Source organism: Aptenodytes forsteri, unplaced genomic scaffold (genome assembly GCF_000699145.1).
Source record: "Aptenodytes forsteri isolate BGI_AS27 unplaced genomic scaffold, ASM69914v1 Scaffold53, whole genome shotgun sequence".
Taxonomy (NCBI): Eukaryota; Metazoa; Chordata; class Aves; order Sphenisciformes; family Spheniscidae; genus Aptenodytes; species Aptenodytes forsteri.
Window position 1 is genome coordinate 14,485,474 of NW_008795909.1, and position 12,896 is coordinate 14,498,369.

At 39.6% G+C, this 12,896-nt stretch overlaps 1 protein-coding gene across 1 annotated transcript in view; it reads left to right on the top strand.

Moving 5' to 3' along the window:
• TKT (transketolase) overlaps positions 1 to 12,896 on the top strand; it is a 22,674-nt gene that overhangs the window by 7,203 nt on the left and 2,575 nt on the right. Inside the window, exons 6-12 of the mRNA XM_009284489.2 lie at positions 2,122 to 2,315; positions 2,915 to 3,079; positions 4,481 to 4,637; positions 8,045 to 8,175; positions 9,469 to 9,552; positions 9,734 to 9,827; positions 11,969 to 12,091. Of these exons, the coding sequence (XP_009282764.1) occupies positions 2,122 to 2,315; positions 2,915 to 3,079; positions 4,481 to 4,637; positions 8,045 to 8,175; positions 9,469 to 9,552; positions 9,734 to 9,827; positions 11,969 to 12,091 (948 nt within the window). The remainder of the gene's footprint in view (positions 1 to 2,121; positions 2,316 to 2,914; positions 3,080 to 4,480; positions 4,638 to 8,044; positions 8,176 to 9,468; positions 9,553 to 9,733; positions 9,828 to 11,968; positions 12,092 to 12,896) is intronic.

The following is a 12,896-nucleotide window of genomic DNA, read 5'->3' on the forward strand; positions in this document are numbered from 1 at the left end:
GAGGGATCGAGCACCTCTCCTGTGAAGATAGGCTGAGAGAGTTGAGGTTGTTTAGCCTGGAGAAGAGAAGGCTGCGGGGAGACCTTATAGCAGCCTTCCAGTACCTGAAGGGGGCCTACAAGAAGAAAGCTGGAGAGGGGACTTTTTACAAGGGCATGCAGTGATAGGACAAGGGGTAATGGCTTTAAACTGAAAGAGGGTAGATTTAGATTAGATATAAGGAAGAAATTCTTCACTGTGAGGGTGGTGAGGCACTGGAACAGGTTGCCCAGGGAAGTTGTGGATGCCCCCTCCCTGGAAGTGTTCAAGGCCAGGTTGGATGGGGCTTTGAGCAACCTGGTCTAGTGGAAGGTGTCCCTGCCTATGGCAAGGGGGTTGGAACTAGACTTTAAGGTCCCTTCCAACCCAAACCATTCTATTGATTCTGTTACTAGGATATGTACATAGTGCTGCAATGAAGGTGCAATCATTTAAAAATACAGAAGTTTGAGTTTTCATACATTAGAAAAAGGTTGGTATCCTGTCAGCTTTTTGACTTGATCATACTACCAATACAATCTGAAAACTCAGAATTTCACCCTGTTGGTTTTTTTTCCTTTGTTGCCTTTTCTTATGGAGGACATTAGATTGACGCTTCATTGGAAGCAGGCAAAGATGTGGCTCTCAGTTCTTCACCTTATCCAGCCAGGTGCGCTTCCATGTTGACTGGGCTTTTACAGATCCCCAGTTGCAGAGTAGGATTTCCTCTGCTGTCAGCTGTACTTGAGTTGTTACTCTTTAAAAAGTCTTTTCTAGTCTGGAAGATGGCTGGGGGCAGTGGGGAACATTGGACCGTATGACTTGGTCTTGAAAATTGCCCTAGCAAAAGAGGGCAACCTTCTTGGCTTGCTCTTGATCCCTAGACTCAGAGACTACTCTGAGAAGGGAGTAACTTTGTCACAGAAGCTCCCTGCTCCCTGTGTTGCAGATAACTGGGTCTACTTGTTGCCAGCCAGGCAGTATAAATGCATAGAAAACGAGGAGGGATGCTGCATGTACAGTTTTGACAAAGCTGTGTGAGATGTGGTACATAACCTGTAGTATGACCAGGTAGCTTATTTCATATGATCTCATGTGTAATCCATTGAGATACAGGATGGCAGTAGTCCATAGAAGTTATTTCATAGGTTAGCAGCTCTTTGAATTTTGGAGTTCATGGTGCTTCCAAGATTCTTTTGTAGTTTTCACGTGGTGTGAAACTTGCCAAAATGTCATTGTCTGGGGGACGGATGTGTACCTACACATTTGAGCAATAGCATGCATAAAGTCTTTCAAACTCTTTATACTTCTCAACAGCGTTAGTGCTAAGAAAATTATTTTGGTTCGTGCAAGTGAGATGTGTGCTAGCTACTGAGCATTGTATCCACAGAATGGAGTAAATGCATATTCAGTGTGTCAGGGGTTGCCATGATTCTGTTCAGCTACAGCTTTTAGCAGCACTCTGTGAATTTGTCTTTCTGACCAGATAAATATTAATAGCAAGAGTGAATATCTTCATTCCTTTTCACTGAGTAAGCAAGCAAAATTTATTGTTTTTAGTGACTTACTCAGTGAAAAGCAGCATATCAGTCAGAGAGGTAATTTTGCTGTTAGTGACGGGTGCACAAAGATAAGAGTCATCAGAAGGTATTAAAATAAAGCTGTAAAATGTCAGGTCTTGTTTGAATTAGACAGCTTGGTTAACTGTTGTTTGAAACTTAGCTGAGTTTGTTTATTTAGGCTTAACTGTTGAAATTTTATGTTAACTGTTCACACTGATTTACTGTTTACTTCTTGCCACGCTTATGGACCACGTCGTTTAGGTGCCAATTTAAAAACAATTTCAGTAGAAGACGCTGGAATTCCGTCGCTAGTTTGTAATATATGGAATTTGACTATTTCTCTTATGTGTTTAAACATGTCTGTCAATGCAATTGAATACTATTGTAATTGTTTATAGTGGGAATAATAAGGAAGTTCTTCCTTGGAAGACTATACTAGACTGTCATACCCCACTGCACTTTTATCTGGGTAAAATCTGCAGCTAAAAACTAAAAGAGTTTTTATATTTTTCTTATTTATAATGTAATTTTAAATATACAGGTGTTGAAGATAAGGAAAGCTGGCATGGAAAGCCCCTTCCAAAAAACATGGCTGAACAAGTGATTCAGGAAATAGATGACAAAATCCAAAATAAGAAAAAGCTTTCTCCAGCCCTCCCAGAAGAAGATGCACCTATAGTAAATATTAGAAACATTAAGATGCCATCTCCACCAACTTACAAAGTGGGAGAAAAGGTACTCCCTTCCTTTTTCAGTGTCAGATATCTTCGAAGCGTGAGACTATTTAATGGATGGCAGGAGGTTTTGTGTTATCCCTTGCCATGATTTCAACTACCCACCTCTTCTCTCCTATTTTGAGTATCCTGGTAAACGCCTACCTCTGTTGTGTGACACACAGACATTCAACTCACTGGGTATTGAAAGGATATATTAAAATATAAAAACTCAAATCACTCTTCTTCATTTCGTGATCATTATCAATTATCCAAACTATTTTATGTGTATTTAAAATTAAAGAAACTCCATGAGGTTCAGTGAATTTCCATGATTGGAAACCAAGGTTTTAAAAATTTCCTAGCTGGATTGGTAGGGAGTTGCTGATTTCAGCACAGATGTATGTCGTGATGCTTACCTGTATTTTTCTTTTTTGTTTACTCCTCTGTGTGTCACTGTTCTCATATGTACTTTTGATATTGCTAACATTTAGTTGTGTTTTGTTTGGTTGGTTTTTTTAAATTGTATGTGCATGCACTCATAGAAAAACAAGAAAATGGGGGGGGAAGCTTCTAGAAACAGAAAGTTGTAACAGTACTGCTATATTTTTCTTTTCCTAGTGGGCTACCCGCAAAGCTTACGGTGTTGCACTTGCAAAACTGGGCCATGCTAATGATCGAGTGATTGCTTTGGATGGAGACACAAAGAACTCCACCTTCTCAGAGCTTTTTAAGAAAGAACATCCCAGTCGCTACGTTGAATGCTACATTGCTGAACAGAACATGGTAACTGGTCTCTTGGTTTTATGAAATACTGGTATTACACAGCAGGATCTGAGCCCATTAAGTCTGAGTCTTCAGAGAGTGGGGTTTTAATGTTTGCTTTTCATATGTGTACTCATGGATATTTAATTTGACTTGCTCACTTCTTAGGGAAAAACTAGGCTATAGCAAAAGCTTACAAATATAATCCAACAAGAGTGCTTCTAATCATTCTTTCCTAATCCCCCTCTTTTTTTATTTTTATTTTTGTGGTCATATTGCCTGCGTTTCAGCAGAACACAAGGAGATGGCAACATGTAAACAACAGTAATACTTTCCACAGTGTCATTTGTAGAGATTTAACTCTGACTTTTTAGGTTGTTTTTTTTTCTTCACAAGAAATGGAATGTCACAACGTGACAACAAGTTCTACGCTAGACTGGGGTATAAAAATGAGGACAGAGAAACAGTTAATAGATTTAGCCTGATGACATTTGTACAGAAAGGACTAAAATAATTTGGTAACTCGTCTGTTTGACTGAGTCTTCAGTTGCCACCTGTATGGGTTCACTGAAGCAAGTGAAATTAAAGACACAAATTCAGGCAGAAATTTGTTGTTGTCTTTAATGACTTATAACCAAAGAACCCATAGACTGTCTCTTGCAAATTTTATACTCGGGCAGTTTCATGAGCTTGAGTCAGGCATTTTGGATTTACATCGGCTTAGGAGAAATTCGCCATGAAGAGCAGACCAATTTCTGTGTAAAATAAATGTATGGGGTAATTGTAGCAGTAAACAATTTAAGGACCTTGTTCTAATTTCCATCTTGCTGAAGAAAGGCCCTTTTAGTAAATACCAGTCCAAATAACACATGTAAATCCATTCCCACTTAGTAATGATAAGGTCTGCTGGAGATAGTAAAACCATGTCCTTTGGACTGAAAGTGTAAGCCTTTGATCCAGGAAAAGAAAGAGGGGGATAAGCCTTAAAACTCTGTGAATGGCTGCTTGGAACAGATAAAGAAAAGAAGCTGCCAGTAAGGATCAACAACAAGAGCTAGCAGTTGAGGCAAGGAGCAGAGGAGATGCTGGAGGATAGATACTGGAAGAGTGAGTTGCCTCCTTTCCTTTTTGGAAAGGCCAACTTGGAACAGTAAAGAAAAGAAGCTGCCAGTAAGGATCAACAAGAGCTAGCAGTTGAGGCAAGGAGCAGAGGAGATGCTGGAGGATAGATACTGGAAGAGTGAGTTGCCTCCTTTCCTTTTTGGAAAGGCCAACAATTAGGAGCAGGACTGGACAGAGATTTTTAATCTGCATTGAGAGCTTCTTGCTAAAGTTTTATGGTAGGAAGTCCCACAGATGACATCTTGGAAACAACTGATAAATGAGGAATTCACTGTTCTTGTACAATCTCCTTCTTTTCAGGTGAGCATTGCAGTTGGTTGTGCCACTCGTGACAGAACTGTTGCTTTTGCCAGCACCTTTGCTACCTTCTTCACACGGGCATTTGACCAGATCCGTATGGCTGCCATCTCCGAGAGTAACATCAATCTCTGTGGGTCGCACTGCGGTGTTTCTATTGGTAAGGGCAGCCTTGGCTTATTTATCAGCAGGTTCCCATCTGTTTAGTGATAAGTGTCTAGCAGTAAAACTGATAATGCTTTGTGGAGACAATCAGTAATACAGCTGTGATGGTATAAAAGTGGCACCATTTATAGGAAGAAGTCATATTTACAATTCACTTTTATCAGACACATTGTTGTATTTAGAAAGAATAAGAAAGATTTCAAGCCTTCATCAGCTCATCGGCTTTTTTTTCTCTTTTATCAGTTTGGCCTGATAAAAATAGGACTTTTCCCTACAAGCTTTTCTACTCTAAAAGTATAGAGTGTTATAAAGGGATTGGATTGAAAGTGAGGAGCTTAGGTTCCTTTCCATCTTTGCAGTTGATGTCCTCTGTGATGAGAATAGGCGTGTGCTTACTGTACCTTTGTTTCCCAATCCCTAAAATGAGAAACTAATGATACTTATTGTTGCACAGATGCTCTTGTCCACCAATCTCAAAAACACTTTACAAGGGATAAATATTTTTGTTTTATTATGCCTTTGAAGATCACCGATTGGAAATAATTGCTTCAAGTTATCTCAGTATTTCTTACTACTGAAGCAGTTAATGCGTTGATTAAAAAAACCTGAAACTTCAAAGTACTAATGAAACAGGAACTGTGAAGCTGTTATGTAATTCAGGAAATTGGCAGTACTTTCTCTGGTCTTTGCTTCCCATCATAACTGTTTGGTACATGTCAGATCACATTGGGGTTTGATTTTGGTTTGAGGGAGGAAGGGAGTTTTGTTTTTTTAATGAAATGCATAGACATCACCCATGAAAACAGGAGCAGACTTGCATACCAAGAAGGAAAATGCCAGTAGACATTCATGCTTGAAAAACTACTAGGTATTTATAGGGGGAAAAAAAAGGGAGAGCTGACAGCGGTGGTAAATTAAGGCTCCCTGTGTACATCAATTTTTCAGTTGATTTAATAGTTTTGGCTAGCAGTATGGTTTGGAGGAGGGTTAGGGTTTTTTGTTTAAAGCGAAATAGTTAGTTTGACCTGTAATGTTGATAAAGATTTAAAGATGCTTCATAAATGTGTGTAGGCTCATCCAGAACCTCAAGCTTAACTTGTAGCAGTATAGAGCATGCTTTAGTAGTGGAGACTGTGAGTAGATCAGATTATGGCTTGTGTATGTCATTAAGGGAGGGATTCTATTACAAGCCTCTTTTTAAAATCAGTCCTCCCCACCTCATCATAGTCTAGTTCAATCCATTTTAAGTCTTTTAGCAAGCAGCAAAGGTTGTTGGTGCAGAAGCCAATTAGGTTTGGTCTTTGCTCATTTAAGAAGATAAAACTCCTTTGGGTTACCTGAATTGTCTCCTAGAACTACACTTCCAAGTTTCAATTTTCAGCACTGGAAATGTTCTGCTGGGAGCTGTGATAGTGAAGTGCATACTTAGATTTATAAAGTTGTTTGAGTTACAAATCTGATTCAGGCCTCTACTCTGATTTTCAAAAAAGAATTCGAACCCAAAGTTTTGCAACCAAGTTGTAAAAGAAAGTAATTCAGAGAAAGGCTTTAGCAGTTACAAAATTCAATTTTAAATGGAAGGGTATGAATTAAGTGTACTTCCTATTAGAACTTTGGGCCTGCATGGAATTCAGAATCCTAACTGGATCTGTGGTGAAAATTGAAGTTTTATGTATGCAGTTCTAGGTAGACCTGCATTGAAATTTGGACCTATTAAATTTATGAGAAATAACTAATACAATGACCTTCTGAACTTGTACTAAGTTCACTCCTGGACCAATAGTTGCTAATGGACCAAAACATTTAATGAAACATTAAATATGTTTTCAAGGTCATAAGAGAATAATGGAACATCTGTATTTTCCAAACTGAGCATACAGTGAAAGAAAGCAGAGTGTACATGTGTCAAAAATAGAAATATCAGTTGTTTAGACAACCAGTTTTATATTCTAGACATTTGATACTGTTCATATTAAGCACTCACATTTTTTTGTTAAGCTACATTTGTAGGTTTCGCAGATGTAATTGAAAATTACTCTCTTGATCTGTGTTACTCTAAAACCACGTAAATCAGGATTTCTGTGAAGATGCACTTGGGGCCGAACTCAATGTAGTGCTAGTCTGTAAATTACTAGTATGAACTGTGAATGCTGGTATTATTGGCACCACGTTAGCAAAAGTAGGACAAGCATGAGTACTCTTGTCACCCTGGGTAAGATTCTGATTCAGGTATCTGTTAATTTTGTCCTTCATAATTTTACTTTTCTTCTATGTATACATTGTGTGGGCATTTTAGGAAAGGAAAATGCCCACTGAGACACCACGCATTCAGTCAGAGTGCATGCAGATTTAGAAACTCTGATGCTGAGAATTTTTTTCATGTCATGACCGAAAACAGACATGCTCTCTCTTCCTGGTTCGTGCTTACTTTATTAGTAGTGTATAGTGGCAGAGCCCAATGATTGATTTCTTTTAACGTATTTGAAGTTCTTCAGAGTTTTGTGCTGCTCTTATGAAAGTACTCTCCTCCTTCCTCGTGAACTCGTCCTTCTTGAGTAACAGGTAGTGGGTGCATGTGGGAAGGCTTATTGCCCTGCTGCTGCTCTGCAGGCTGTGACATGACTGGATTCAGAACTCTTTGCATGGTTAGTTTGGAACAGTGCCGTTCCCAAAGCACCGTTACATAAGGTCATTGGGGGCGGGGGGTGTTGTGGGGATGTTTCTTTAACTACGGAAAATCATGGCATCCAGCACATGTTCTGGCTAACGATTCTTTTTTATAGATCTGCAGTTTATGCCATAAGGCACTTGAGTTGTTAAATTAACAATGCGGATGCCCTATTGTTCTTTAAAAGACTTTTTATAGTATTGAAAAGTACATACCCTTCATTTAATCTTGAAGTGAGCCTAAGAATTTGAGAGTAGTCGTACCAAGTGCACTCTCCATTTCTGGTGGAACACATGCAATTCTCCTTTCACATTTCCAGCAGTTTAAATCTAGAGGAGCACTATTGACAAGTATAAATTTTGCTTGTGCAGCCTCAGTACATGTAAATCTGAAGATGCTCAGATACCTTGTGACCCTCTTTCTGTATCTGTACCCTTCCAACTTTGGTTGTCTTCCTTTTGTGTTGTTTTATTGTTGCACTTTATTTTCTATTTTTTCTTTTTAACCCCAGTTCTCTTTCTTTTTAGTCTCTTTTTATCTTTATTTACTGTTTAGATGGTTCCAAGTTTAAGGAGAAGATGATTCTTTTCTCGAGCAGGTAGACTTGCATGTCCTGTGTGTGCCTGATTTTATATTTTTTTTTTTTTCTGGTTTACATTGAAACTCACTGCTATATTGAGTGATTGTCAAAAATGTGCACTTACTCTTTTGTAACCCTGGTTTAATTCTCTTAGGTGAGGATGGGCCATCTCAGATGGGACTGGAGGATCTGTGCATGTTCCGGGCTGTTCCCAATGCCACTGTGTTTTACCCTAGCGATGCTGTAGCCACTGAAAAAGCAGTGGAAATAGCTGCCAACACCAAGGTTTGCATCACAGTATTTCTGAGCCAGAGAGTAATCTTTTTTCTTTCACTTCTTTTGTTGCTTCTGGCATGTTTCTTGCATGTCTCTACCCACATAAATTCTTTCAAAGGCTCCAGCGTTACAGTGGGATGTTCTCTTTGCATGGAAGGGTTGCAGACATTCTGTCCAGGCTAGTGCAGAATGAACGGTCTGGAATGCTGTGGGCCAGATTTGGGGAGATGTAAATGATTACACAGCGATTGCAGTTTGGGTCTAAATTGGCTCAGAAATAAGGGCAAGTGTAACTCTTTTGTTGGTCTTTAGCAAACTTACAGAAAGTACACTCCTAGTATGATATCTCTGGGGTCAAAATTGAAGCTGGATATAGAAAGATAAATTCATCTTGAGGATTTTGATCATCAAGTGGCTGTACATGAAAGCTCAGGAGTCAGGTCCTCTAGTAGTCTAAGACAGTCTACATCTTTTGGAGATACGGAGAGCTGCTGCTTATGTTAGTTGACAGTCTCACTGGTCATCTTTTGCTCCTCTGTTGCCAATGATGGATTGCAGTTAAATTGGACTGTGGCTGAAGATGACTAAGACTTCCCATGTGGCTGTGACAGAGTTTCTGATCTCTTACCTTCAGCTAATTTGACGTAGTAATGGTCAAACGTCATTGGTAGCATTGGGTCGGATCATCTCCTTGATTGGTACTTCCTTTGGCTGCCATAGGACTTAACCTTGAGAAAGGAGCAAATAATCTGAAAAATTTCAATCTTGCTTCAAGCTTTTAAGTGAAGGAGTGTGGAAATTTGGTATATAACAAATGTGATGAGTCATTTGTGAAAAAAAGATGGGGGGGTGGAAAGGAGCGTAAGGTAGTGTGAGGGAGAGATTAGATTTAAGTACTGGTTTGTTACTTCTTTTGGAAGGGCATCTGAATGTTAACGGATGGAAAGGATTTTTCCTTGCTTTTAGCTGAGCATTTCTTCTTTTGCTTTAAAGTTGCTAGAGTAAAATTTGCACATGTATGGCAAAGTTCTAAGATTCTAATTAACTCTAGTAGGATTCTCCATTTCCACAAGAGAACAAAAGAGAAATAAAGATCTTAGAATCAGAAAGAAAATTGTAAGTTATCAGCGTGCTCTAAGAAGAGGTTAACTGTATTGTAATGTCTGAAACAACTAGCTATTGAAAAAGGACTAACACAAATAGAAAAAGTTGTTTTGCTGTATTTTTTTTGTAGGGTTTACGAACTAGAATGTCAACACCTTTCTGGTTTTGTAACTTATAACATGTTTACTTCGGAAACAGGGCATTTGTTTCATAAGAACTAGTCGTCCTGAAAATCCTGTCATTTACAACAACAATGAGGACTTCCATATTGGACAGGCAAAGGTAAATATTGCCCAGATAAATAGAATCAGAAAAAATACGCAAAGTTCATCCTGTAAAAGCCCCTTTCCCTCTAAAGCATTCCAATGCCAAAGGTTTGATCTTTTTTAATAAAAATGTCCAGAAATGTTAGAAATATCGGTAAGATTTATTGTTAAAAATACATGGAAACATTTTCTTGCAGGTGGTTCTGAAGAGTAAGGATGACCAAGTGACTGTGATTGGAGCAGGAGTCACTCTGCATGAGGCTCTGGCTGCAGCAGAGCAGCTGAGGAAAGGTGATCAGACTATAGTTTGGGGTTTTTTCCTTTTTTATCATTTAACACAGCAAAGAAATCAATACCACTCAGCCTAACTGCTCACCCTTTGTACTGGTAAACATTAATTAAAATGTTGCAGACAGCTGGTCACCTGTTAAGCTGATACAGTGCAACATAGGATACATCTGCCAATCTTGCCTAATTGAGTAGGTTTTAGTTAGCTTAGCAGCATTAGTAGCCATGAAAATTGCCAAACTGATCAGATCAAAGTCGTCTTAGAACTGCTAATCTGTCTGGAAGTGCCCTGCAGGCAGAATCTTAGAGGAAGCATGTGAGAAGCAGGAGCGATCCTTTCCTGGCATATTGCCTGGGTGGGCTAGGGTACCAATACAATAGAATGCAATCAGGCTGGGGCCAGTTACCAAAATGCAGCCTGTCAGCTGAGCCACAGCAGCTGTGTGTGCTCTTACACAATGCTGTTGATATGCAGTGCCTTTGTGTAGATATGGTTCACTGCTAACTTGGGTTTTTTTGAATGAATGTATCAACTTTTAACTAGCATGGGAGGCAATAATTCTATGACAGTGCTCAAATGCACTCCCACAGCGAAGATAAAAATCCTTCAATGAAATAAGAGAAAGAAACCATCAAAAATCCATCTGTGAGTCAGTAACCTATGCCCAGGAAGAGATTACAAATAGTAAGAGATAATACAATTAATGCTGCCTGTGGCTTACGGGTAGCTTTGTATGCTGTATCTAGGTGGACAGATATTTTGTCGTGACCTTGAGCCATCAGGCTTAGGACATTTTGAAACTTCTATTTTCAGAACTGTTGTTATTTTTCTGCATTTACCATGCTTTGCAATGCTCTGCTGATCTTGAAGTGTGAATAACCAGCTATGGAGAGATAATCCCTAGCGTAGAGGCAGCGTCTAATACCTAAAATATATTGGTCACTAAAGAGCCTTCAGTCACAAAACTGTCAACATAACATAGGGCTTCTTTATGTATGATAAGAGTTGACTCAGTGTTCAGCTCGCCAAGATCAGACAAAACCTCATGTAATTTGCTATTCTTTATAAACAATCGCCATTTGTACATAGCTTTAACAAACAATCTAGGGCTGCCTTGTGATGACAGGACAAATTCTGGTTTTGATGCCAACCTTAAGGGTGCCACAGTCAGGGCTGGGGCAGTTCAAACAGGCATTCCTGATAGATGGGCAGCCTGCAATGAAGAATTCAGAATGCCTACAGACTGAAGAAGCAGGAGGAGGTTGTGCTTGGCTTGATAATAAAGTTAAAGGTAAAATCATAGAATCATAGAATCATTGAGGTTGGAAAAGACCTCTAAGATCACCGAGTCCAACCGTCAACCCAACACTGGTGACTACATGCTTCTCTTACCTGTGGGAAGGCCAGTTAGATTACTGTTTTGCTGATGGGCACTCCTAATGACCTTGAGTCACTTATCCAAGGCTTTTCTGCCTCAAGAGTTTTGTCTGTGGAATGGATGGCTATTACTATCTCACAAGGTGCATGAAGAAAACATAAAAAAATTAGGGTTGGTTGGGTTCTGTGGTAGACAAGCCATAGGTAGGTATACCTGAGAGTTAGTGTAGACAGTTTTCATAATGGCTCTAAAAGATTGCAGGGGCTGCCTGTACCACTTCTTTTGTCTTGCATTCTCCAAATTCATGTTGCAAATCATTTCATTCTGTTTCTGCAGAAAAAATCTTCATCCGTGTGATTGATCCCTTCACTATAAAGCCCCTGGATAAGAAGACAGTCTGAATAAGAAGGATTTCCTGGTGACTACATGCTTCTCTTACCTGTGGGAAGGCCAGTTAGATTACTGTTTTGCTGATGGGCACTCCTAATGACCTTGAGTCACTTATCCAAGGCTTTTCTGCCTCAAGAGTTTTGTCTGTGGAATGGATGGCTATTACTATCTCACAAGGCGCATGAAGAAAGAATACATACAAAAATTAGGGTTGGTTGGGTTCTGTGGTAGACAAGCCATAGGTACAGATACCTGAGAGTTAGTGTAGACAGTTTTCATAATGGCTCTAAAAGATTGCAGGGGCTGCCTGTACCACTTCTTTTGTCTTGCATTCTCCAAATTCATGTTGCAAATCATTTCATTCTGTTTCTGCAGAAAAAATCTTCATCCGTGTGATTGATCCCTTCACTATAAAGCCCCTGGATAAGAAGACAATACTTGAAAATGCAAGAGCAACCAAGGGCAGAATCATCACTGTTGAGGACCATTACCATGAAGGTGAGCTGGGTCCAGGAGGTCACAGCCCACACAGTTGTTCCCCAGGGGCTGGAAGCTCACAGTTTCTCCTGACCTGAGGGAGGAGTATGGGACCTGATGCTGTCGTTCAGTTAAAGCAAAAGAGAGATTTTAGCCTTTTTCATTGCTGTTACGATTATAAGATGACACTGAGGGTTGAAAGTTTCCTAAGATATAATGGGTTAATAGGGGCTGCCTTTCTGATTAGCTTGGCCTTGTGTGCCCTTCTGTATGCTTGGTCCAAGTGAAGTCTTGATTCATTTGTGCCCAGTGAAATTGTAAATTTCATTGCACAGAACGGTCTCAGAATGGCTTTACAGCAGCTGCTCTGCAGTTTGTTAAATTGCAGGAGAGACTGTGGCTGTGCAGGTTTCTTAAGTTTTCCTGGTGTCCAAAAGCTTGATTCCAGGTTGCTTGAAATCAGATGGTTCTGGCAGTTTCCAGTCACTCTGGGATAAATTCCTCTCTCTTTTTTTCTCCACTACTATAAAAGAGCAGATCAGGGCTCGTGAAGAGCCAGAGCACTTTACATCCTCACTGGACTCTTTTCTGTTCCTTCATTTCACCTGCTTACAGGCCGTTTCAGAATCTGGTACAGGGTAGTGTTCTTAAGCTAGGGTAAAAAGTGCATGATGCATGCAAGAAGGAATTTCTAAGATGATTCCCAAGTAAATCTTAAGATAAAATGCTTCTTGGGAGAAGCAGAGTAGTCTCTATAAGACTACCCCAGCTTCGCTGCCAGGATTTTATTTAGAATCATAGAATCATTTAGGTTGGAAAAGACCCT